We start from the raw sequence: 24,345 nt of genomic DNA on the forward strand, positions 1-24,345 counted from the left end.
TTTTGTTTTTATCAAACCCATTGTATTGTACAAATGAATCGGGTTCAACAACTTGTGAAAGACTGTTCTTCTTTCAAGCTTATTGCTCTTGAGCTTGTTGAGGTGGAGGTTGCATTTCATAATTCTTAATGTCGTCCATGGCTGCATTTCTGTCGTAAGCCTTGTCAATATTTTCAGCCTTCAAGAACCTGCAAAGTTTCTTATCCGTAATACAAATGTGTGTAATGAGCCAGTCACTCAAAAACATGAGAGCTTCCATCGCAAATCTAGAGTTGTGAGTTTCCTCAACCTTAGTTTTCAGAGAAAAGACCTTTGAGATGAATTTTCTGTGTGTTTCCTTATGGTTGTCCTTTACACTTGCTTCGTAAGAAGCGCATCTATCCATCAAGCCTTCCTCTTCCTTAAAGTGGAAGTCTGTGTACATGGCTAATCTTTCGAACACTTCAAGAATGAGATCCATGTCTCCCATATTGATAGCATGGTTCAATTTGTTGATTAGGATGACTAGCACCTTATGCTGTTCGTCCACCATCCCTACTCCTAGCTTGTATTCTTGATCGCTCCAAGGAATTAGCACCTTTCCAGTCAAAAACTCCTCTATTATTTATCGTGATGATATTGAAACATTTAGCGGAGCATCAAAGTTTTGGTAAAATTTTGTTATTGGCATGATGATGATCAAAGGAAAACCAAGTTCGTGATTGGGATCATGATCAAGGGAAAACCAAGTTCGTGATTGGTCATTAAAACGTTTATCAAATAAATTTTGTACATACCGTCGCTGTTGCCAGTTGGTGCCTTTCCTCCTTTAGAGTTGCCCTTCTCTGTGCTATCGCTTCCTTCTTGCTTATTACCCATACACGATGCCGATCCTCCCATGTTTGATATTGTCGTTGTTGTATTATTTTTTTTATTTATCTCCTGCAGACGAAAACCAAGGCTGTAGTTTTGTCTCTTGTTCAAAACGATTTTTGGCGGGAGTGGTTGTTGTTGTGGAACTTGTTTGGCGCATTGAAATTTCTATAATTTAACGTTCAATCTGGTCGATGTACTTTGATAAGGTGCTCACGATTGCTTTTATGAGATTCGAGAGACATGACATCTCTTGCCAATAGGTTTCATAATGTGTCTCTCTTCAAGCAAACACAACAAATGCAAGAAGCCTTATCACGAAAAAATTCTTGTTGGTTACATAACAAATAAGGAAATCGTTGTGAAGCCTTAAAATTAGACTTTTTGGGTAAGAATGGAGCACTGAAATGGCGGTGCAGAGCGAACGAGGAACATGTATACCCTTATGGTGTGCGTTTGGTTGTCTTCAGAATCAGAACTCGATCGAATTGATTCAGGTCCTTCTCCAACTCGACTACAAATTCAAAATTGGATCCACTTTTGCTCGTACCCAAAAGAAAACGCTGCTGCTTCATTTCGTGGTTTGAGATTTGCAAATTAGTCGTGTCGTCGTCTTCGTCGTTGTTGGCGAGAACCGTTGTTGAGAGTACATTCTTCATAAGGATGGGAGCCTGATCGTAACCGAGCTCCAACGCCATTAAGGAACTCTCTGAGGAGGATAAGAGACGATACTTGTGCATGGCTTTCTCCGATAGGAGGAAACGATAAAAGTCGAGTCCATCAGGACCTCCATCGAGAGCGAGATGAGGCTCATGAAGAGAAACATCTTGATCCAATTCTTCCATAATGACCTGGGAGGGAATATAAGGAGGATTTGAAATGAGCACATGTGTAGAGCCATAGTGGTGGTTTCTCTCATCCTCAGTAATAATACCAACTTTACGCTTCGAGGTGTTTGCGAAAGTTGAGTTACAAGTGACACACATCTTTGAATCATCATCATTATCGTTCATTTGGGATTTCCATTCTTCGGGTTTAAATTCATCACACAACATGTCATGCTCTTTCAGAATCAACTTTTTACAAAGACGAGGTGGAAGTAATTGTTGGGCATTCAGTGCAGCAACTTTTAAAGCCTCACTACTCTTATCCAAGCCGATGGCACTCTGTACTTTAATATTTGCTTTCTCCAACTCGAGCAATAAGGTCAAAATTAAACATCCACTTCCCACTCCCAATTCCACAATGTTAAGTCCATCTCTTTGAATTCTCTGATCATCAGATGATGACGAAAATTTCAAAAATTGGTTCATTCTCTTCATGATTGCCTCAATCATCACTTCAGAATCCACTCTCGGTATCAGGACATGCTTATTCACAAGAAATTGTCTTCCAAAAAAGTTGACTCGTCCCGTGATGTATTCAATAGGTTCATATTGGCATCGTCTTGCGATGAGTGACTTGAAAGTATCGAGTTGATGAGGTGTGAGACGATCTTTTCGTAGCGAAAGAGAAAGCCATCGACTGCTCAAGTGTTCCACAGGTTCTTTCGGAAAGAGCGTGTGAAATAGTAGCATACGTGCCTCTCCTTCAGGATCATGCTCTACGTGTTTGAATGTGAGTGCATTTCGGAGTTTGTTTTCTCCATAATCAAGTGCTTCTCGTAATGCTATTGACAAAGTCTTATGGTTACTGGAACTGAATGTTCGATTGATGCAGTCAGTTGTTCGAATGAATTTCGAATGATTATTGAAAAAACTCTCATTTGATAGGCACAACGATGGATGAGCATTTGTGCAGAATGATCCATATGATGATGATAAACTCGACTTGTGAAAATTAATAGCATTTCGGAAACAAGCTGTCTTGCGATGTGCTAACATTTTTTTAAAACGTCGAATGGCTGCGATACCACTCGAGTATTTAATGTTTACTGTGATACAAAACAGATTATCTCTTTTCACCAAAGCTTGTATGACCAGTTTTCTTTGCATGAAGTGTGGCCTCCTTTTCTCCTTTCAAAAATTCTCCACATTGCAAACACTTTAAAGTGAAGCTGGCAGTGTCTGTAAATTGATGCTGTTCGTGCAATTGTTTTACATGGTCGAATGCTTTTTTAGAAGAAATCTCTTCGTTAGCAGGTACAATGGTAATATCTAATTCTTCAGGTCCAGATGGAACAGGATTGAAAGCAAACGCATCATAGTGGATACCATCATAAATAAGGAAAATTTTTGAAGTAATAGTAGAGTCTCCTTCACCATAGACATCTCTTCTATTGGCTGTGACATCAAAGCTTTCAATTCTAATGTTGTAGAACTGGGACAAAATTAATAATTCAATAGATCCTCCCCATGAATCGTCTTTCATTATCCAATCACAATATTCTTTGGTGGGTTTTCCCAATATGGCTTCATTGAAATAAAACGGATGTTTCATAATCCAATCCCTCACAACTCTTCTCAAGGCTCGGGCTCTTTTGTTTTTTCTTGCTCTGCTTCCTTCCAGGCAATAAGCCAAGGCATTAAACAGGCACGAATTATCTGCTGGAATGACTCGTTTAATAGCAACACAATCTGAAATCAAAGAGGAATCAAAGGATTGCAAATCGTGTGGTCGTGCTGGACAGTCGGAATATTGTTCTGGTTTTAATTGTACAATGTTGGTGGAGTCAGCAGTAAGATCCACAACGTCATGATTGCCCATAGATGCTGACGCTAATTGATAGGAAATGGGTTGTTTTGCCTGAGAGTATTCGTTTGTTTCTTCCACGATCAAACTTTCTCCCGATTTTAAGCCAATCTCCGAAAGCTTTTTTGAATTAAATAATTCTTGATCTGATTGCCCAGTAACTTCTTGTGGTGGAAATCCACATTTGAGTTTTTGTTTTAGCAGTGGAATTTTGCTTTCCTTCTGTATTTCCGACTTGAGCCATTCAACAGTGGAGTTTTGAAAGTCAACTCCCTTCAGATTCATTTGACCAGACGGCAAGCGTATGCGAAGCATTTTTTTATATAGGTTATAGATTCAAAAGAAGCCGACTACTGTCAATCACGATCCATCATCAATCCATTATTACGTCGTTGTTTGTGTTGATAATGAATTTGATTTGGTTTTGAAAGAATTTACAACATTGGATTTATTTACATTTAACACTCTTAGGTTGTCTCAGTCCATTCCTTAATTCAAAGTTATCAATTTCCTCAAGCTGCTTGATTGGATCGTCAAAACGCTTGTCATATTCCAAAATATGTTCTATTTTTTGTTGTTCTTTTTCCTCTTGCCTTATTTCATTTTCAAAAACCTTTTGGTCGTACATATTTCGTAGTAACTTCACAGAGCTTTTATGACTCGAGCTATTACTTATGGTACTTGTGATATAGGAATAAGTTGCACTTCGAGATGAAGAGGGCGTTTTTGACCCACTTCGGCAGCTACTAGGTCTTGAACTTGTCAAAGAGCGAGGTGTTGTCGTCGAAAAAAGGGAACTCGTGGATTTGGAGCTTACAAGTTTATATTGCCTTGGTGTTCTTCTTGTTGAATCGGTTCGTTGAGACAACGGTATTCTTGGAGATAGAGGAGCCAATCTCACTGAACTTAGGGGTCTTGATTCTCTATAGATTTATTTTGCACTTTCCAAGCAGTCGCTTAGAGAGAGAGGATGTTCACTGCTTGGGTCAGCTAAGGATATGTGATACTGTTTGAAATTTTTCGGTTTAAGGTTGTTATAGTTTCTGAAGGAAGAAAAACTTGGGGCGTAAAACCCTGCTTGCTTATCTCTTGGGATGTTCATGATTTTCTCGAGTTGGTTCCTCCTGTTTTCGGAAAGGGTATTTAAATAAGCAGTGAATGTTTCAGATTGCTGGGTTGACTGGGCATATATTTGAGAGGGTGAGACCGATCGAGGAACAGAACGAGAGTACGTTCGCTTGTGAAACACAGTGGGATTCTTCTCGATCAAACTTTGATAAAGATGAGAAACGTTCGGCCCAGTTGTGTTGGTGATATCAGTTTTTTGTCTGATATTGATCGTCGGGTCATATTCGAATGCTTTGTATCCCAAAGAAGCAGACTGAAGATTGCGATTGAACATGTGGTCGTTCTCGGCTATCATTGTCATGATAGACTTGTAAGTGATGAAGAGATAGCAGAAGTTTGATGAATGATATAACCGATTGAAGCACTCAGGATGTGATGATGGGGGTTGCCTTATTTTTTTTACTTTTGAAAACATCAAAATAAACGTCTTTTAACGTTTATCAACTGGCGATTTATTAAGGAAGAGTGCGACAGATATCGCCCGAAAAAGAATCCGAAAACGGGTCAAATGGACGTTATAAGCTTTCTGCTGTTTATTAAAAAAAAACGAGGAGGACATCTCATTCGAAATTCAACAACACAACAATAAAAATTTAAAGGACTTCAAAACTGATGATATCATTCACACTTTCAGCCTTCGTCTTTCAAAATCTCTCTCAAACTTCAGCAACTTAAAATCTTCTTAATACTCGCATATGCAAACGTGGATACCGAGGATGAGCATGATTCAAAATCGCACGTCGTACCTGATAGCCATGCGAATAGAAAGGATACATTTGAGGATTGTGTTGGCCATACACATTCACTCTCTGAGCAATCGGAATATGATTTCTCATTTGAGAATAATCTGGGAGAGAGGCAACCACTTGTTCGCTACTACTAGAAGCGACCTCTGTGTGATGCAACATTCTCTTTTGTTGAGGCTGTTGTTGTGGTTGTTGCTGTCCTCCTTGTTGCTGTTGCTGTTGTTGTTGTTGAGGAGGAGGCCCTTGCGGTGGCTGACCTTGTTGTTGTTGTTGAGGAATTGGTAATGGCTCTGTTTGTCCTCCCTCAATACAGAAAACTTCAGATTTGACCAAACAACGAACATTGTAAGGACCTACAAAGACTGGATTCACGCAAATAAAGTAATTACATCCAGGAGTGGTTCTTAAAGCTCCTCCCCACATCACAATGAATGGAATTTGACCTTGTCTCGGAGTTGGTACTTGTTGATTAACATTAATCAATCGAACATCATCTGAAATAAACTCCTTATTGGTTTCTCTGATTTGGAAGACACTCAAAGAGAATTGATCAAATTTCATGGTCTCATTGAAATCCATAAATTGAGTCGTGTTGAATTGCCACTTGGCATTAGCGAGTGGAGCATTGATGGTGAAGTAGCCAATCGAGATGGAGAACATTCCAGATTTAGCAAAACAACTTCCTTCATCGTCTCGATTGGTGTGGTTATTCAGGGCATCCACACCCACTTCATTAGACACCAATTCAGCACAAATGTAGTATCTATTATTGACGGCAGGAGTAGAAATTTCAGGCACAAAGAAATCTACCTCACCATTTGGTTTACTCTTATCGAGAGTGTAGGTTTTTTTGGTTCCATCAATCATGACATCTTGTCCTTGAGCTCCACCATTGTTTCTCCACAAGCTCAACGCGACAGAGAAGGATCCCTGTGCTCCATTCTCGACACCATTGCCAAAGAATTGGCTGTACACCACCGAGTAGTTTCTATTGGCCAACCATTTGGTATATTGTTGAGGATAATCTAAGGTCAAATAGGGACGTCTTGGTGGTCCATTGGTGTTCACAGTACTTGGGTTGAAAGCACAATAGAAACCTCCAACGGCATAACATCGATAGGGATCGTTCAGGTCGACAATGGAAGAAGCAAGAAGGGAAGAATTGACTGGATTCAAACACACATAGTAGGAACATGAGGCTGTTGCATTGGTTGGAATGACCCATGGAACGTAACCTGAGGCACCTGTTAGATGAACCTCTGTTTGCATGATCAATTCATCAGGTTGAGTTTGTCGTTGTCGATATAAGGTAAGGGTCGCGTTCTGTCCACTCAAAGGTCCACCTCCAATAAAGAGGAGAGGTAGTACTTGATTCACTGGTAGAACAGCCGTGTTATCTGGAATGACCACATACAACGAGTGGACCAATGCGATGAATGTCGACAGGAAGGGAACAATGAAAAGTAAAAGTGTTGTGACTCTCATCATCATGACGATTATGCAATGTTAATATAATTTTTTCATGCTAGGAACAAGGATGATGCTCATGTGTGATCATGTTAAATATTGTTGGGGTGTGAATGTTTTCGGTAAGGTTGGTTGGAATGGAACAAGTCAACGATTGCAAAAACTCCTAAAAAAGAGAACAAAAATATCAGGTACAATTCCGAGAATGGGGGCTTGACTATTTCAAAGATTCGAAAGGAGAGGAGTTATCATGAATCCATGATTTACGAATTGATGAATTGAGAAGAAATTGTGAAGTATTTTCCAGATGGACGGAACAACAAATCTTTTCCTTTTTCAAATTGTACTCTCAGAGCAAAACTCTATTTGAGTTATTGACAAATACAGTTTGGATCGTTGTAAAGCTTGTTCATTATGAAGGTACTATTTGTAATTACATTTTTGCATCTGTTCCTATAGGATGATGGTTCTAATTTTTAGTTTTACAATAGTTGGGTCAAGATAAGAAATAACCGTATAGGCCTGATAAAGTAAAACCAATTATTTCCATACTTTGGAGGTACTTAGGGCTGTGGCAGGTGGCTTTTTGGAGACGGTTGGTTTGTTTTGCGTCGATTTACTGGTCACTGAAGAGGCAGATTGTAGGCGCTTCTTTTTTGGTTCGGTTGGTATCCATTCCTTTGGCACTTCCCCAACTATTAAGTTCGGATGCTTCTGGAAAAATTCTTGCAGTCCACCTGTCAGAACCACAATATTATCGAACCCTTTTTCAAATAACAAGTTTGCTACAGGACACGCTATTTTTTCATCTCTATCGTACAGTACAATTTTCTTTTGCGGATGGTTTTTCTAATGGTAGACGTTGGTTGTTGGGGTGTCACGAACAATTGAAACAACTTACAAAGGACAACATTTCAAATGTGAAAGGATTAACCGTCCTGTTAACCGTCGCAGCTGGATAACTGTATGCAGTTTGTAAATGACATTTTGCAAAATCTTCTGGATCTCTCACATCAAGTACTAGCACTAAATTATCAGCATCTGATACATCCTCTCGTAACCTTGATTTAATCAAGATTGGATCCATTTGATGCACGGCAGTTTTTGCCTCCGAAATGGTACTACTAAACGCTTGAGATGAGATGACTGAATGTTTTGGAGATTCTGAGGGGCACTTGGCTTCATCCTCATTAGCTAGCCCTTCCTTATTCGAATTCATTTTGAGTAAAATTAACTTCATTAGCTCTGTGGATTTGATTCGTTTGAAATGTTCGACTTTTTTGAATAGTTTGCTATCATCTATATTATTCGAAAATCTCAATCGGAAACAACTTTCATATGAATTATAAAACCACCTACTTTGATCGGATTTTCTTTTGACCATTCCAGTGTCAATAGAGGATTTAACATCTTTGTAGGAGACACTTTGTGGAGGTCTTTTCTCCAAAATCTGTTTCCGAATGATGGTTCAAATAAGAAAACTCGGATCATTGATTCCAAAATACATACTTTTGGATCTCCAATAGGCTTGATGATGGACATTCGGGTTAATTTTTTTATTCTGGTCTTTCGTAATGAAATGGCGCCAACTTGTGTCAAACCAGGCCTCAAGGATTTTGCTTCTTTGATCTCACCCAATTCAATCACGAACACGGGTTGATGGTTCACTTTTAATGCATCAGAATGGTTTGGCAAACGTTGATGAGTACTTCGTCATGACATTGGTTCTGTTGTGATAGGATTGATCTGTGGTCCCGTAGGTACTGACAAAAAAATAGGCTGGACAATTATGGACCCAAATGTTAGACCCCCCAGCGTTGGTGGTGCATCGAACCTGCCCATGATCGAAACTCCACATCCTTTGAGCATCAAGCTGATGAGATTAAAAAAACCAGAGTTTTCAGTGGACGTTCCAATTCTTACTGAACGAAAAGATGTTCTCGGAGATAATAAATTGTTTTATAAAACACCAAATCATGCTTCCGATGTGAAGAGTCTGTACGGGAATGATTCGGTTGGATCCAGATCAACAACGAGTGGATTTAAAGAAGAAAAATTAATTGAAATTCCGGGCGTGGAGGATAATAGTAATGAGAAAAACCTATCACAATTTTTAACAGAACGATGCATGGTTTTTGACAGTTTGGGTTATAATGACTCGTGGACTTTACCAAGTGCTCCAGGTGCCATCTATATCGGCGAGACACTCAAATGTTACATCTCTTTGCATAATGAATCTTACAACGTCATCAAGAACATTTCTATTACTGCCGAACTACACACTGGAAAAGGAAAAACAACAAAACACATCTTGCTGGATATTAGCTCGACACCTATGGAGCAGCTTGGTTCCAAATCAAATAAGGTTGGTATTAATATTATTCCTCATGACTTATATATATTAACCATATTTTGTACGCTGACAGGATTTTATTATTGAACAACCATTGAGCGTTCCTGATAATATTAATGATGATGATGACAAAACTTTTCTTGTGTGTAATGTTGCATACTATGATCCTGAAGAAGGAAGGATGAGATCATTCCGAAAATTATTTCCTTTTAAAGTGTATGAACCTCTTGGAATGAAAGTGAAAGTCAATACTCTTGAAAATCATATCTTTGTACAATTAGATTTACAAAATTTAACGCAAGCACCCTCCATGTATATTGAAAACGTAAAATTTGAACCCAACTTTGGATTTGATCTTATTGACCATTCAACTCATAATTATGGAGATAGATATTATGAGCACCCATTATTGAGAGGAGAAACGAAAAGACTATTATTTGAACTGGTCCCAAATTTAAAACAGCCAAAGGCAGTGAATGTTCTTGGAAAAATCTCCCTTCAATGGAAAAATACTTTAGGAGAGAGTGGAATGCTTATTACCAGTCCAATTCAACACAAAGGAGTCCAGAAACAAGACTTGGACATAACAATACTTGGTTTTTCATCATCACCTATGTCTGATGAATTTCTTCTTGAAACTGGAAGAGTTCAACTCAAACCCGAGCAATTTTACCTACATAAGCCATTCTATGCAGTGTGTGAAATTGTAAATAATTCGAAGGATATTATGGATCTTACGCTTCATCTTGAATCTGATAAACTGTATCCACTTGCAGTTTATGGATCTTCTTTGCAAGTAATTGGAGAATTGCAACCTACCAAATCAAGAATTGTTTACATTCCACTGTTTCCATTACAAAGAGGCCTTCATGCAGTTGCTGGAAAAGGCATGTTTATCAAGGACAAGCATTCAGGAAAAGTGTTAACTCTTCCTTCAAAGCCAGTTACTATTCATTAAATTTTAATTTATTATCCATTCATTGTGACATTTGCATCAATCGGATTTGTTGGCTCGTCGAACTCGAAAGATTTCTTTTTGAGAGCTTCTTCTCTATTTTTTCGATAGAACGACCAATGACACATAATTTGCTGCTGCAGCATATCTCGGAAAGGATTGAGCTTGCACTCTTCTCGAAATTGGGGATCTGTGACAATTCGATCTAAAAAGAATAAACTATTCGGAAATCTGATAAATTTTGCATATTCTGGTCGTTTCCAATATTGTAAATATTTTAGATATTCTATAAATCCAGGATCTTCAAAATATTTATATTGTGCCAAATACTGTAAATATGATGGGTTTGATAATAATTGCACAAACTCCAATTCCATTTCAAATCTTAATTTCATTTCATCCTCAGTTTCTTCATATTTCTTCTTTTGTATAATTACATGCTCATTTTGATTTGGTTGTTGATCATTCCCATTTGGGTTATTTGAGAGAGAAATCATATCATCGTCATTTCCCGATGATGCTGAAACCGATGATGATGAAGGAGTTGAAGAGGTTATGGATGCCATAGTTCGGGAGAATGAAATTTTTTTTCAAAGACAAAAAATTTGAGTGCCGTTCCAAACACTTCGTTCATCATTGATTTTATTCCTCAAGTCCAATTCGTTTGACAATTCCAATAATACTGATAGGATCATCATCATTTTTATTTTGCGGAAATAACAATAGAATTTTAATAATTGATCTGCTCGCTCTCGACAGAAGCACTGAATTTTAATTTGGAAATTATTGATGATATATTTTGTTGAATAACCTAATCTAACATGTTGTCTTCGGTACTTTCTCCTATTGTTTCCAATGCACAAACCATGTCGTTAGTGGGTGGATCAATGAATGCCGGCCAATCATACATAGTATCTTGGAATCCAAACACAAGTAACTGGTTCTCGGTTATTGCTGGAAGAGATGTTTATTATTACAAAATTGATGAAAGAGTAGGTGTCTTTCTTGTAGAGAATATGATTTTGATCATTATTAATATTATTATTATTGTTATTCATCATATCAACTCCGATAATCAGGTATTGAGCAATGTTTTAGAACAAAAATCTACACCCAATACAAACATTTCTCAAGAATTCTCATCAATATCTACAACATCGTTGCAATCAGAGGCATTGGTAGGTTGACATGATTTGATAAATACTTTACCTATCTTCAATCATATTAGTGCTATTCCTGGTCTCCCGAAAACAAAGAAACATTTGCTGTTGGACTTTCAAATGGATCAATACTACTTGATGATATTCAAAGTGACCAACATGTCTTTGCAGAGTTTACTCGAACAGATCCAGCCAACAGAGGCAAAACATCTTCACCTCCATGCAGATGTATTGACTGGAATCCAGTGGAAACCAATTACATTGCAGCTGGTTACGATAAAGTACCAAAACAAAATTGTGTGGCAATTTGGGATTTGTCAAGAATAACATCAGGTGGATTTAGTGGAATAATTTCAGATACAGAGAGCACAATAAGTAGCGACTATGGAGGGCTCAGCTCATTGCATCACGGGACATTTGTTTCAAACTCTGTGAAAAAACAATCTAATACTTTTCAATTGCCCTCTAGATCGTATTTTACAACAAAAATCGTGACAAGACCTCTTTATGAGCTTTGCCCAGGAGAAGGAGCTACCTCTATTTCATGGATGCCAAATCAATCCAATATTTTCTTGTTAGGAACAAGCTTGAAATATATCAGATTATTTGATCTAAGAGATTCTCTCGCAATGAAAAGTTGTAAACCTTCGAAAAGCTTTGCAGTCCACAACAAATCAGTTTTGGGAATTCACTTTAATCCTTTCGATAGTAATCAATTTGCGACATACTCTGAAGAAAGTGTTGTCAGAATTTGGGACATGAGGAAAATGCCCAACCCTATCAAAGAGTTGAATGTAGCCTCATTATTCCCTGCTTCATCACAAAAAACTCCTCCTACCATATCACAAGTACAATGGTCTACTTCTCACAAGAATGTACTTGGAGTTTTGACCAAGTAAGTGACACTATTTGAAATATTCTCTAGCGTTAATTTATTTGTTATCTTAAACAGAGATTCAAATTCTATCAAACTTTGTGATTTAGCTGAACAAGCCAAGACTGTGAAATACAAGATATCTAATTATCAAACAGTTTTCTCATCAAATAATAGCCCAATCACATCCTTTTCCTTCCATCCAAATATTCCTAAATGTATACTTTTGTCAACTTACACAGGATTTGTTCAATATACATTTTTGAAAGACTTTACTAAATTCTCAATATCGTGTCACGAGGAAATAATATCGGCCCATAACAACCAAATAGTAGAAAATAGCTTCATACAACCAAATGATATAATTTCTGTGATGAAAGAAAGAGCAAAACGAGCAATTGGACTTGATTTAAAACATAACATTGCTGTGTCAACCTCTTTAAAGGATATCGATGGGATTATTATTTGGTCTTGGATACATAAGATGAGAGAACTTAACAAAATGAACGGAAGAAATCAACCTAACGAACAATTTTACATTGGAATTCAAACTATTTTAGATTCTTCCATGCTGTTACAAAATTTAACAGGACAAGATGATAGTACATTTTTACCCTTTAAGCCTCTTACTGGAACCGTTTCTCATAATTTCAAAGGAAATACTATTTCTCCTCATTCTGAAATTGTGAAGCACTCTTCTACAACTCGATATCACAGCCCTCAAAGAAGTATTTGTCTTCATGTTTGTGGATGGGATCAAGAATATTTGAATGCACTAAAAAGCTCTCAAGTACCTCCGGAGTATTTGAATGAGAGAAGCGTAGCCATCGCAATATTTAATATGGATATCAAGGCAGCAGCGAATATTTTGGGAGTACTGAGTGACAATGACAAGAAAAGTAATTACATGTTTTTGGCTTATGCACTTGGTGGGTATTCAGAGTCGAGACGGGAGGAGTTTCACAATGTTTTCAATAATTTATATCCAAAGCTCAACGATCCTTATTTATCAGCAGCATTTGGATTTTTAACATCAAGTGAACCAAAAGACGTGGAATGTGTACTAGAACAAAAAGCTATCCCAGTTAGCGATCGAATTGCCTTTGCTTGTTACTATTTGAATGACTTTGATCTTGGTAAATATATTCTTTCTCTCAAAGAGAAAGGCTTGGCCACAGGAGATATTCAAGGGCTACTTCTAACGGGTTTGCAATCTAACGAAAGTTATCAATTAATGCAGAAATATGTGGACCGAACGGGTGACGTTCAAACAGCATGCCTAGTATTTAATAGAGCTCTTACTACCAAGAATAGCAATAGCATTGCTGACATTTGGATGGAAAATTACAGAGATTTACTTGATCGATGGAAGATGTGGGAAGAGCGGGCCTTTTTAGACATTAGCATTCAACAAAGTTTGCGTGGAGAGTCTGTCATTAGTCATGAAGGTGCAACCCCAACTCAGAGCTCTGTTAACACTTTCTCAGGTACAGCTCCCATTCTACAAGCCAGTGTTTCTATCAAATGTGCCTTTTGTTCCCAATCGCTCCATCACTCCAGCTTGCTCTCAAGTAAGGGTGGAAGACAAGCTCAGCTTGCCAACAAACATGGCAATAATTTATCCATGCCTAAAACTACCAGTTGTCCTTCTTGTAGGAAACCACTCCCCAAGTGTGCCGTTTGTTTGATGGCCTTTGGCTCTCCTTCACATTCGATGGGTGGGAATAGCTCGTCAGAAATGGACTTTTGTTTCTCATGGTGCACTCGTTGCAAGCATGGTGGTCATGTTAAGCATTTATTGGATTGGTTTGAGAACCATGAAGAGTGTCCTGTCAGCGATTGCAAATGCAAGTGTTTTTCGTATCTTTAACACATATTAAATATTTGGTCGACCCAAACTATGAAGAGTAGTTTTGAATAATTGTCATAATAATATTTTATCATGTTCGAGTGTTTGTTTTAGTTTCCAACTAGTACTAGTATTCGAAATTCTCGCTTAATGTTTGATTCCCCTTATTTTATCAAAATCTTGCTTGGTCATCAATTTTGCATGTACTGGTGACTTTGCTTTGGTTGGCATGAATTTATCAATCATTTTCTCAATCTTATCCATTCCCTTATTTGCTCCCTTTGCAGTATCTACATCAGGAATTTTGAAATATCTTTTGATTGGTTTTCTTGACATTAGTAAGTAAAATATAATTTGGAAAAGGTTAGAAGGGATCCAATACATGAAAAGTGCAGCAGGAAGTCTGCCTGTAAAAGGTACAAGGGCAAATGAGAAAATACCCATACCAACAGCAATCACGGATTGAAGTCTACCTGATCCAGCGCTTCTAAGGAAAGTGTTCACAAGAAAAACAGCCATAAAGCAAGATGCAGAGATAATAGGAAGAATATAAGTTGGATCCTTCAATGTCAGGTCAGTAAACCACAACATTCCTCCCCATTGGAATCCTTCAACTTCTCTTGCCATTCTATTCAAACAAAAGAAGAAGGCAATAAAAAGAGGACTTTGAATTAAAGGCAAGAACATGTGGGACATTTTGAATCCCTCTTTCTTGGCCATTTCATCATATGATCGTCTAGCATGCTCTCGTTCTGCAGGGCTCTTTTTGGGATCCACTTGATCCTTTTTCAATTGTGTGAAACTGTTTCCCATCTTGGACATGATAGTACTTGCTCTCATGCTCATAATGTTGAGTGGAGACATAAGCATACGAAGTCCAAAACCAACAAGAGCAATACTTCCCCACCAGGGGCAACCAGCATCGTGAAGAGCAACAATACAAGCTTCCAAAATCTTTGAAGGATTAATGTAATCAGTAAATGAAGAAAAGAGTGAGCTAATCGATTCTGCTGCCTCCAATTGTTGTCCGGCAACATCATCTTCAAAATCATCCAAATTAAAACTTTGTTTTTCGTGGAGTGGTTCTTCAAAAGCTACCGGTTTTTGTGGTGGTACTGATTGAGCGGTTGATGTAGTAGTATTTGATACTGTTTCAAAGGATTGTACCGAAGCGTTTGGTGTTGCTGCTGTTGTTGGTGTGCTAGAAATTTTTTCCTCCGTAGATCCAATATTTCTCTTTGCCAAATTAACAGAAAAACAACGGCTGATAGATTCCTGATAATCATGATGAGAGAATCCCTTGAATGATTTTGTGTTTCCGAACCATGTGGAAGGCACTCTATGATTCATGATGATCGTGTTGGTCTTGCTCATGAGCAAGCAGGATTGCTGCTTGGTGGTGCCATGTTGAAACGCAGAACGAGAAAGCCTTTGCATTTTTATTTTCAAAAAAATCCAAATTTGTCTTTATGTGAAGAAACAACGTATTGATAATGTCGGGGACAAACCTGATTGGTTGGTTGAGGTAATAAGCGCTTGTATTCTTGTGGAACGCTCCATTTCTCTCTTCAATATATTACATAAAAATGATTCAAGTGAAGGGTATGTCTGAAGAGAGAGGAAAGAGCGAGAACTTGTTCCTTTTTGTGAGTGAACTTTGCCAAACTCAAATAATTTCCTTCTCTCATCAGTTTATCCTTCAAAATAGACACAAAAAATTGAATCTTTGAATAACCAGATCAATCGAAATGACACCTCTGAACAAGCTTTCTGTTAAAGTGGCAATCAGCTCATCTTTTATAATCCCAATAATGAAATTGATGATAATGTCGGGATCACCTTCCATAGAACGTTGCGTATTCCGGATGATGGAAAGGTAAGTCAGAGTGTCCCAATAGAGGTTTAGATCATCATCATCATCTCTCCGAATGACTCTCATGTTGCTGTAAATATGTTACATGTTGTTTTGACTTGTTGATTTTGCAATCAATGAACACAACTTTGACGTGAACCTACTCACAGATCTATCCTCTTCCACCATCTTTGGGCACATTTCCAGTGAAACGAGTTGATGATTACATTGATCGAGTGCCTGAGGCTTGGAAGAAACAAGGAGGAGTGTTCATTCCACTCTATCAAAGAGAAGCTATGTGGTTGGAATTTATGAATTTCAATACAGAATATCCTCATGCATTGAAAATTGCTGTTGGAAAGGTCAACGCCTTGTCTGGAGAGACTTGGGATGAAGAAATTAAACAGAGAAATGTACAAGGTAGGCTTTTTCTAGAATCATGTACATGGGGTGATGATTGATCGAATTCACGATCATGGCGATGATTGCATCATCATTTCATCACAATGCTCGCTCGCTATATATACTACTGAAAAACATCAAATTTGATACTTTGAATTGAAACTATTTGAAGACTATGTGGTCACACCATTGCAACCATGGTTGGACGGTATCAATGCTGGTGATGGATATATTAAGCAATTTATTGCAATGCCTCTTGGAGATGGATATACTGTTGAAGGTCAAGTTACTGGAGAGGAGAAAGTTGGAGGATGTCAAATCGTTTGCTATGCTCCAAATCATGAACAACGTTTGAAACAATTTACTCCAAAGCCTGTCATCCACAGATCCCTCCAACAAAGTGAGAAGAGTTATTATGGTGGCGGTGGTGCCTCCAGTGATTTTAACTTATCTTCATTGAAAGCAAACTCATCGGTCGACATTGGCTTGTTTTCTTCTCCTCCTCCTCCACCATCCGAAGCATTTGGATTTGTCATGCCTCCAACAACAACGTGTTGTAGCTCTTTCGAAGCACCATGTGCTCCAACAATGGCTCATCAGACGATTAGCTTTGAACAAAAATTTAGTGAATGTTCATTGGATGATGAGTGCGTTCAATCCATGACAAACGAGGAGGCCGATAATCTCGATTTTGAAGGCAGTTTTGAAAGAGAAGAAAGAAAAAAGAGTGGAGCTAAGGGTAAGTAATAGCAACTTTTGAAAACAAACAGTATTTACGTTTTGCAAAATGCGAAAATAGAGCTTGGACTCGCAGCTGGTGGTAAAATGAAACAACAAATTATTGAAGATCCTTATGGTCACACCTTCTGGGATGAATCTACAAAAGCAAGAATTTTCATTCATATTGTCAATAGCGAAATGTATGAACAAATCACTGGAGAAACCGTTCCTCCAACTCCCATCACTGCACAAACTTATTCAAGTTATAATTATCCATGGTTCGATTTTTATAATGAAGATACAGGAAGTGTTGGCAAGAGTAACATTTTGTCACAAGTGAAATCGGTCAAAGAAGTGGATCAAGAAAAGTATGCTTGGCCTCAACAAAACGATTCATCTGTTCAAATTAATAATGTTACCACAATTAAGGGATCTTTCAATAAGGATGATGTGAGAGATGGTGATTGGTAGAGATAATATTAAATCATCCAATTCAATGAAAACACAAATTCATACAGCATGATTGTTCATCTTTTGAAGGACGGCAACCTTCTGTTTTGTTCGAGACGGATTTCATCATTCAATCTTCGAGGAATGAATGCCAAGTTTGGATTGTATTGTTTCCGTTGGAAGAACACCACATCAAAAAAAAATGTCCAGAAGTTCGAGCAGTGCTTCATCCTCTCTCACCTCTCTCAACATCAGAGAGAAAGTAAGGAACTTGTTAATGAAAGTAGTTGATTCTATCGGAGAGAAGGATCAGTGGAAAGTCATGATTGTAGATGAGCATGCCCTCCAAGTCATTTCTTCGGCATGTAAAGTGAGCGATCTATTGACCAAGAACGTTACAATTATTGAAAATTTGGGAAAGAAGAGACAACCTTTCCCTACTCTTGATGCTATTTATTTTGTAACTCCAACAGCTGATTCTATTGACAAGATTATTGAAGACTATAACGTTCCAAACAAACCAACATACGGAAATGCCCACTTGTTGTTTACAAGCAGTACGTAATACTAGTAGTTGATTTGCTGATGAATTTATTTCATATTCATGATGATGTATCCGCAATCATCCTTTGATTGTTGAATTCAATTACCTTCTTATCCATCTCCAATAATTACCATTATGGTTGATATTTGTTATTTTCAATTTATTGTATTCCTTTCTTTACGGATACAATACCATCATCACCCAATTTAAAATTCATCATCACAACATCAACAGGAATTACCGAAGAGTTAATGGATAAGATTGCCAGATCTAGACTCCATACTCGCGTTAAAACATTCCAAGACGTTAATATCGATTTCCTTGCAGTAGAAAGACCAATATTTACTTTCAAACAACAAGACGATATCCAACAACTTTTGAACACTGATACTCGTTCAAGAGAGAAATATGCTACCCAAGTGGCTGACCAACTCTATACATTCTTTTTGACAGCAGGATTTTCTCCATATATTCGTTACTCTTCCGATTCACCAATTTCAAAGACTGTTGCTAATCGAGTCTATGATTTACTCAACAAATCAAAAGAATCAAAAAACCTTGTGAAGGATAAATCAATTGCGTTGATTGTAGATCGTACAGAAGATGCCAACGCTCCTCTTCTTCATGAATTCACCTATCAAGCAATGGCATATGATTTGTTGAACGTTTCTCCAAATGTAAGTCTTCTTTCTTGAAGCTAAAGTTTATTGACACATGTTTTTGATTGAAATCAACTAGGATAATGTTTATGAATACTCATACACCACCGGAGACAATCAAAAGAAAACAAAGAAAGTGTTATTGGATGAACAATATGACCCTGTATGGGAAAGATTTAGACATACTCACTTTGCTGAGCTCGGAAAAGAATTACAAAAGGAAATTGATCAATTCTTAAATGAGCACCAAGATATTTCCAGCACTCAAAAGAAGGAAGTTGGCAAAAAATTAGAGGCTGCCGAAATGTCTGACATGATTAGAAAGCTTCCTCAATATCAAAAGAGTCTTTCCATGTATTCTATGCACAAACAAATTAATAAGGAATTGTTGACAATTTTCCGTGAACAAAGCTTGAGTAAAATTGCAGCTGAAGAGCAAAATATGGCTACTGGAGAAACTCCAGACGGAGACAAAGTTAACACCAAGGAGCTCATGACAACAATTGGAGCTATTTTATCAAACTCCAACGTCTCTGCTGAAAACAAAATGAGACTTATCATGATGTACATTGTTTTCAATCAAGGAAAACTTGCTGATGACAAGAAAGATAAGCTTTTCAGAATGGCCAGATTGAACGACGAACAAATTGAAACTGTCAATAACCTATCACTTTTGATTAAGCCTGCTAAATCTGGCATTTCTACCAAACTCTCTAAACTCTTTGACACTTTCAAGAAATCAGGTCAAAGTGATAAGGAAGTTGGATATCAACTCTCCAGATATACACCAAAAATTAAGGATCTTTCTGAAAGAACCATGGTTGGTAAATTGGAACCTGAAGCTTATCCATATATCAACGATCCACCAAACAATTTCAAGCTCTCTTCTAAGGACAGTGGCAAGTCAGCAACAACCACATCATCCAAGACTAGTTCATCTTCAAGAAGCGATTCAACTACTACTGATTTGAGATCTAAGAAGAATGGACCAACCTGGAACAAGAAGAAGACTGAAGACGACTCTGCATCTTCAAGCAGTAGCAGCAGTAGCTCAACATCCACGAAACTTGAGAGCAATATGAAGTTGTTCGTCTTTGTGATTGGAGGTATGACTTATAGCGAGACAAGAAGTTGCTATGAATTGATGCAAGACCATGGTATTGACGTATTCTTTGGAAGCACCTCTCTCATTACTCCACACACCTTCCTTGAAAAGCTCTCTTTAATTCGCACTGCTGATTAAACCTTTCATTCTGTAAAAAGAACTAGTTTTAACACCCGTCAACTGTCAACGTTAAGTGAAAAAATATGACCACTTCACGCCGTTCCCCTCTTTTCCCTCTCTCTAGCGGTCTCCATGAAAGTCTTTCTCTCTTCAACAAAATTATTCTCTTCCTCGATATTAAAACCATCACAAAAGTGTGTCTATTTGTTTCACAAGAGTGGAATCAAGCCATCAACAACCAAAAAACATTATGGCAATTTCTGACCGAACGCGAATTAAAACTTCAATTCCTTCCCAACAACATTTTTCCATCAAACTGGAACAACAACAACAACACAATGAACAACACATCGGAATACGGAGATGAAGATTGGAAACAAATTTACATGTTATTAACTCGTTATTCACGATGGCGTTGGCGTCGTGGACTCGAAAGAAACACCGACGTTGAGAAGGAGATGAGAAAAATGATGATGAGGACGGATTTGAACAACGGAGAGGATGAGGACGACCATGAGGCAACTGCGACACCACAAATTATGATGTTTAACAATCCTGTTTATTTCTCTCCATTGATTCATAATCATCATTTTAAAGCAATGATTATCGGAGATAAGAAAGGTAAGTCGAAAGGTGTGAAAAGTCAACAACAACAACATGTTCATTATTTATGTATCAAATCAACATGATGTTTGTGTTCACATGTGATGATCAAATTCATGTTGATTCATGTATGTACACATGATGATGCTGAATTCATGTTGAATGAAAATGCAATCTTGTGAAATGTTGAACTGCTTTCCAAATATGGACGTATGATGACATTTCACCAACAACTGTACAGTTGGTAAAAGCAGCGTCATGCTTCGATTATTAACTAGACAATCACCTAAGAGAGACATGATCAAAAAATTAATTAGCACTGACCACATGTCACATTTTTCTGCGCTTATTCAAAACGTTCATGAAGAAAATCACGCCATCCAATTACAAATTTATGATTCAAATATTGTAGACATTGGGAGCTATGTAAAAGTCTGTCGAATGTATGGCATTTTCACACATTGTGCGATTATTGTTTTCAATGTGAGAAGCAAACGATCCTATTTTAATTCTATTAACAAATGGTTGCCAATGATTAGAAAACGTAATCCAACTCTTCCCATTTTCCTTGTTGCTAACAAGTGTGATAATTTCCAAAAATATCATGGTTCTACTCGTTTTGACATCAAAACACCATTAGAAAACGTTTCCGATTCGAAACGAGATGTCACAAGAGAAGAGGCAGAAGCAATGGCTCGTGAAAAGAATATTATTTATAGAGAAGTGAGTGCAGCTACTGGAGAAGGAATTGATGAATTATGTGCTGACATTATTAACACCATTTATTGCAAAATTGTTCAAGTGGTTACAAAGGATATTTTGGATCAAGTGAATGACATTTGTGAAAAACTCACTCAGAAATATAATGTAGTATTTAAACAACGAGTGGTGGAAATTCCAAAATTCATTCCTCCTGTCAATGATAGAGATTATTATGAAAAGTTTACTGAAAGTGAAGTTTCTGGTGGCGAAGATTCAGAACGTGATGAATACGATCAAGAAGATGAATATGAAGAATTCAACAAGTATGGAACAAACCATGCGTACAATCGTGACCATGAATTTGAAGAAGAATCAGGTGCTCACATGCATGTCTCTAAATTAACACAAACAGAGGAAGAAAATGAAATGAAAGGAGTTGTGAATATCATCAAGAAACACAAATTAGGCAGAAAGGAACAAAATTCTCCACAAAATGATGATGCTAGTAGTAATAGCAGTATTAGTGATATGGAAGAGGACGAAAAGATGAAACAATTGGTCGAAAAGAGTTTTGCAGAGGCTGATCAAGAATTACCCTATTTTAGAATCAATACTTCATCTCAAGATAAGAGAAATTCGAAATATTATGCGAATACCAAAGCATTGATGGGTGGTTTGACTGAGGATAATATTAAGGAAATTGAAAAGGTGATACAAAAGTCACATGTCAGTGTTGATGGGAAAGCCACAACCTCATCCAACGTGCAACAAGAGAATTCAACTGCTGAAACTTCAACAAATGAGACTGCTCCTGGCCAAGAAGGAACCAATGTTAGTAACTCAGAAGATCCCAACAAGAAGTGCTTGGTTCAATGACATGATGATGGCAATGATGATGATTTTTAACATTTCTGTATTTTAATAAATCAATGAAATCTGCCTAGTGGGATACGACACTTCTACCAATAATACTATTTCATTGATTTTTATCATTGTTATTGGACCAAAATTATTGTTGAGAGAGAAAACCTTGTTGCAACTCTGAAAACCACATGTCACTTGTTCCTTGGTATTGCCACACATCAATCTCAGTAATACCTGTCTTCAAAATCATACCAATTCTTCTTCTCAATTCCGTCACATCCACTCTCGAATCATACATCAATCCCAACCCTAATTTGTTCACCGGAATATAAGAAAGAGCCTTCTTAAAAGCACTATCAAACTCATCCGCTCTCACTGCATAGGTGTCCATCGTGATGACTTTATCGACTCGTGTCTCTGCAATTAATTTGCAATCCCAAAAGTAACTCCAACTTGCGACGCACAGTTAATTTTCTTCCAATCGAATGCAACGCATCTGCAAATCGATTTAAAAACACAGCAAAAGCAGGAGCTAATCGAGTGGAAGCTTCACATCGATCTGGTTCAAAATCAATATTATATCCAGTGGCTTGAATTAATTTTTCATTTTGAATGGCTTGTTTGATGAATTTGTCCATACTCGTCTCATTATTCAACAAGTCTGTTAAATATGGAATATTCACAGTGGTGATCATGGGATATGTCTCTTGAATATGAGGAGAAGATTTTAAAATTGGTAAAACATTATAAAAGTGATTATCCACAAATGCTGACATGGATCCCAAATTATAGGCTTCATAACTAATTTGTGTGAGTTGACCTCGAGAGGATCTCTGTAGCACGGTGTTGAGATCTTGAGTGATATTTTCATGAGTACGTTCGAGACCCATCCAATAAAGAATTTGTTTAGAAGTAGGAGTGGCAGTGGCAGTGTTGATGGTAGTATTGATGATTTTGGTCGATTTAGTGAATTGGGTGGTGGTGGTAAATGATAGAGAGAGAGAATGAATCATGTCCGAGGATGAGAACATCAAGCAGAAGAAGAGGAAGAAGAGAACAAGACTTGATTGCGCCATTTTTTTGTGTTTGTCGTGTGTTCATGTGAACAATGATCAGATCCTCTCGGTTGAATGATTGTATGGTGCTCCTCATGTCTCAATATCTTCTAATTCAGATTGCTCACAAGCATTACATTGTGATTGGAGGCAATATGATGTCATCCAACCACAGGATGATGTGATTGAACATTTTCAAGGCATTCTTTTTTGGACCACTTAATGGTTGTTGCTTTTATTGCTATCTTTCATGATGTTACTTATTTTTGCAGTAGTCCCTTTGATATATTCGACAGGAATATGTGCACCCTGACATTCTTGTTTTTCATTGCCAATATTGCCTTTCTCTAAATCAACATCTATTTCTTCAACAACTGGCTTCAATGCCTCTTCTTTAAAATATGCTATGCCATCTTCTTCAATTGGTGGCAATAAATAATACTTTTTGCCATACACTTCTTTGGGTTGTTTTAGGTAATTGGCGTTCATAAATATATACTCAAACTTGGGAGTATGATTGAAATCACGTTCACCAATTGCAACATGTTGATATCCTGTGTAGATTTCGTTATTGAATTTACGTTTCCCAATTAAAATATAGCTGGAACGAGAGGCAACATTCATTGGATCTGCCCATGTTTCATAATAATCATCAACAATCAATGTGAGATGAAATCTATCTCCATACACCTGCAAAGCCTTTGCTTGCTCGAAACAAAGTTGCACAAGCATCTGGTTCAGGATACTTGTCCACAAAGGCTTCTGTGAATGAAAAGTTTCCCTCTCCAAGCAACAAGATTACAGGTTTTTGCATTTTGTTTTTTATTTATGAATTTTTGCTCCAAAAGATTTCATGAAGTGTGGAGAAGTTTGTCTCACTAACCTTTTTATGAAAAATATTGTACAGGAATGAAAAAATATTTCGTCTAAAACAGTATGCAATTCCAAAAGATAAGAAAAATTGACATTTTGACACAAAATTGCTACAGTCAAGAGACTCATCAGAAAAAGCAATGACGAACAATTTAAGAAAAATAAATGTCGAAAACACAATTACAGACACTCAATTTCTCCTTAAATCGTATGGGGCATGCTCTATGTACTTAAGAGGTGAATTTTCCTCAATTCTCTTTCATCTCTTGTAATTGAATCCTTAAAATGTGCCTCAACTGGGAAAATTCTTTTACACCTCAC

The 24,345-nt window shown here is 37.4% G+C and overlaps 14 protein-coding genes across 14 annotated transcripts; 5 read left to right on the forward strand and 9 right to left on the reverse strand.

Annotated features, from left to right (window-relative positions):
• Positions 1–79: 79 nt before the first annotated feature.
• Positions 80–879, reverse strand: FDP41_003544 (uncharacterized protein; the record flags this gene model as incomplete). The annotated part of the gene is made up of 2 exons (XM_044706860.1): positions 80–597; positions 777–879. 2 exons carry the CDS (start codon positions 877–879, stop codon positions 80–82), a joined length of 621 nt encoding a protein of 206 aa, XP_044562265.1.
• Positions 880–1,295: 416 nt separating this feature from the next.
• Positions 1,296–2,735, reverse strand: FDP41_003545 (uncharacterized protein; the record flags this gene model as incomplete). The annotated part of the gene is made up of 1 exon (XM_044706861.1): positions 1,296–2,735. One exon carries the CDS (start codon positions 2,733–2,735, stop codon positions 1,296–1,298), a length of 1,440 nt encoding a protein of 479 aa, XP_044562266.1.
• Positions 2,736–2,802: 67 nt separating this feature from the next.
• FDP41_003546 (uncharacterized protein) lies at positions 2,803–3,858 on the reverse strand (the record flags this gene model as incomplete). Its single annotated transcript, XM_044706862.1, has 1 exon — positions 2,803–3,858. One exon carries the CDS (start codon positions 3,856–3,858, stop codon positions 2,803–2,805), a length of 1,056 nt encoding a protein of 351 aa, XP_044562267.1.
• A 1,484-nt stretch (positions 3,859–5,342) lies between these two features.
• FDP41_003547 (uncharacterized protein) lies at positions 5,343–6,908 on the reverse strand (the record flags this gene model as incomplete). Its single annotated transcript, XM_044706863.1, has 1 exon — positions 5,343–6,908. The coding sequence occupies one exon, from the start codon at positions 6,906–6,908 to the stop codon at positions 5,343–5,345; it is 1,566 nt and encodes a 521-aa protein (XP_044562268.1).
• Positions 6,909–7,424: 516 nt separating this feature from the next.
• FDP41_003548 (uncharacterized protein) lies at positions 7,425–8,426 on the reverse strand (the record flags this gene model as incomplete). Its single annotated transcript, XM_044706864.1, has 3 exons — positions 7,425–7,733; positions 7,786–8,334; positions 8,394–8,426. The coding sequence occupies 3 exons, from the start codon at positions 8,424–8,426 to the stop codon at positions 7,425–7,427; spliced, it is 891 nt and encodes a 296-aa protein (XP_044562269.1).
• A 247-nt stretch (positions 8,427–8,673) lies between these two features.
• Positions 8,674–10,195, forward strand: FDP41_003549 (uncharacterized protein; the record flags this gene model as incomplete). Its single annotated transcript, XM_044706865.1, has 2 exons — positions 8,674–9,249; positions 9,311–10,195. The coding sequence occupies 2 exons, from the start codon at positions 8,674–8,676 to the stop codon at positions 10,193–10,195; spliced, it is 1,461 nt and encodes a 486-aa protein (XP_044562270.1).
• An 11-nt stretch (positions 10,196–10,206) lies between these two features.
• Positions 10,207–10,758, reverse strand: FDP41_003550 (uncharacterized protein; the record flags this gene model as incomplete). The annotated part of the gene is made up of 1 exon (XM_044706867.1): positions 10,207–10,758. One exon carries the CDS (start codon positions 10,756–10,758, stop codon positions 10,207–10,209), a length of 552 nt encoding a protein of 183 aa, XP_044562271.1.
• Positions 10,759–11,013: 255 nt separating this feature from the next.
• FDP41_003551 (uncharacterized protein) lies at positions 11,014–14,096 on the forward strand (the record flags this gene model as incomplete). Its single annotated transcript, XM_044706868.1, has 4 exons — positions 11,014–11,184; positions 11,272–11,370; positions 11,421–12,247; positions 12,305–14,096. The coding sequence occupies 4 exons, from the start codon at positions 11,014–11,016 to the stop codon at positions 14,094–14,096; spliced, it is 2,889 nt and encodes a 962-aa protein (XP_044562272.1).
• A 126-nt stretch (positions 14,097–14,222) lies between these two features.
• FDP41_003552 (uncharacterized protein) lies at positions 14,223–15,512 on the reverse strand (the record flags this gene model as incomplete). The annotated part of the gene is made up of 1 exon (XM_044706869.1): positions 14,223–15,512. The coding sequence occupies one exon, from the start codon at positions 15,510–15,512 to the stop codon at positions 14,223–14,225; it is 1,290 nt and encodes a 429-aa protein (XP_044562273.1).
• Positions 15,513–15,661: 149 nt separating this feature from the next.
• FDP41_003553 (uncharacterized protein) lies at positions 15,662–17,520 on the forward strand (the record flags this gene model as incomplete). The annotated part of the gene is made up of 5 exons (XM_044706870.1): positions 15,662–15,721; positions 15,865–15,951; positions 16,098–16,347; positions 16,502–17,068; positions 17,129–17,520. 5 exons carry the CDS (start codon positions 15,662–15,664, stop codon positions 17,518–17,520), a joined length of 1,356 nt encoding a protein of 451 aa, XP_044562274.1.
• Positions 17,521–17,701: 181 nt separating this feature from the next.
• FDP41_003554 (uncharacterized protein) lies at positions 17,702–19,945 on the forward strand (the record flags this gene model as incomplete). The annotated part of the gene is made up of 3 exons (XM_044706871.1): positions 17,702–18,056; positions 18,278–18,720; positions 18,782–19,945. The coding sequence occupies 3 exons, from the start codon at positions 17,702–17,704 to the stop codon at positions 19,943–19,945; spliced, it is 1,962 nt and encodes a 653-aa protein (XP_044562275.1).
• A 320-nt stretch (positions 19,946–20,265) lies between these two features.
• On the forward strand, positions 20,266–22,108 carry FDP41_003555 (uncharacterized protein; the record flags this gene model as incomplete). Its single annotated transcript, XM_044706872.1, has 2 exons — positions 20,266–20,548; positions 20,772–22,108. 2 exons carry the CDS (start codon positions 20,266–20,268, stop codon positions 22,106–22,108), a joined length of 1,620 nt encoding a protein of 539 aa, XP_044562276.1.
• A 389-nt stretch (positions 22,109–22,497) lies between these two features.
• On the reverse strand, positions 22,498–23,172 carry FDP41_003556 (uncharacterized protein; the record flags this gene model as incomplete). The annotated part of the gene is made up of 1 exon (XM_044706873.1): positions 22,498–23,172. One exon carries the CDS (start codon positions 23,170–23,172, stop codon positions 22,498–22,500), a length of 675 nt encoding a protein of 224 aa, XP_044562277.1.
• A 198-nt stretch (positions 23,173–23,370) lies between these two features.
• Positions 23,371–23,883, reverse strand: FDP41_003557 (uncharacterized protein; the record flags this gene model as incomplete). The annotated part of the gene is made up of 1 exon (XM_044706874.1): positions 23,371–23,883. One exon carries the CDS (start codon positions 23,881–23,883, stop codon positions 23,371–23,373), a length of 513 nt encoding a protein of 170 aa, XP_044562278.1.
• Positions 23,884–24,345: the final 462 nt, after the last annotated feature.

This window comes from Naegleria fowleri (assembly GCF_008403515.1).
Source record: "Naegleria fowleri strain ATCC 30894 chromosome Unknown tig34, whole genome shotgun sequence".
NCBI classification, from domain to species: domain Eukaryota; phylum Heterolobosea; class Eutetramitea; order Acrasida; family Naegleriidae; genus Naegleria; species Naegleria fowleri.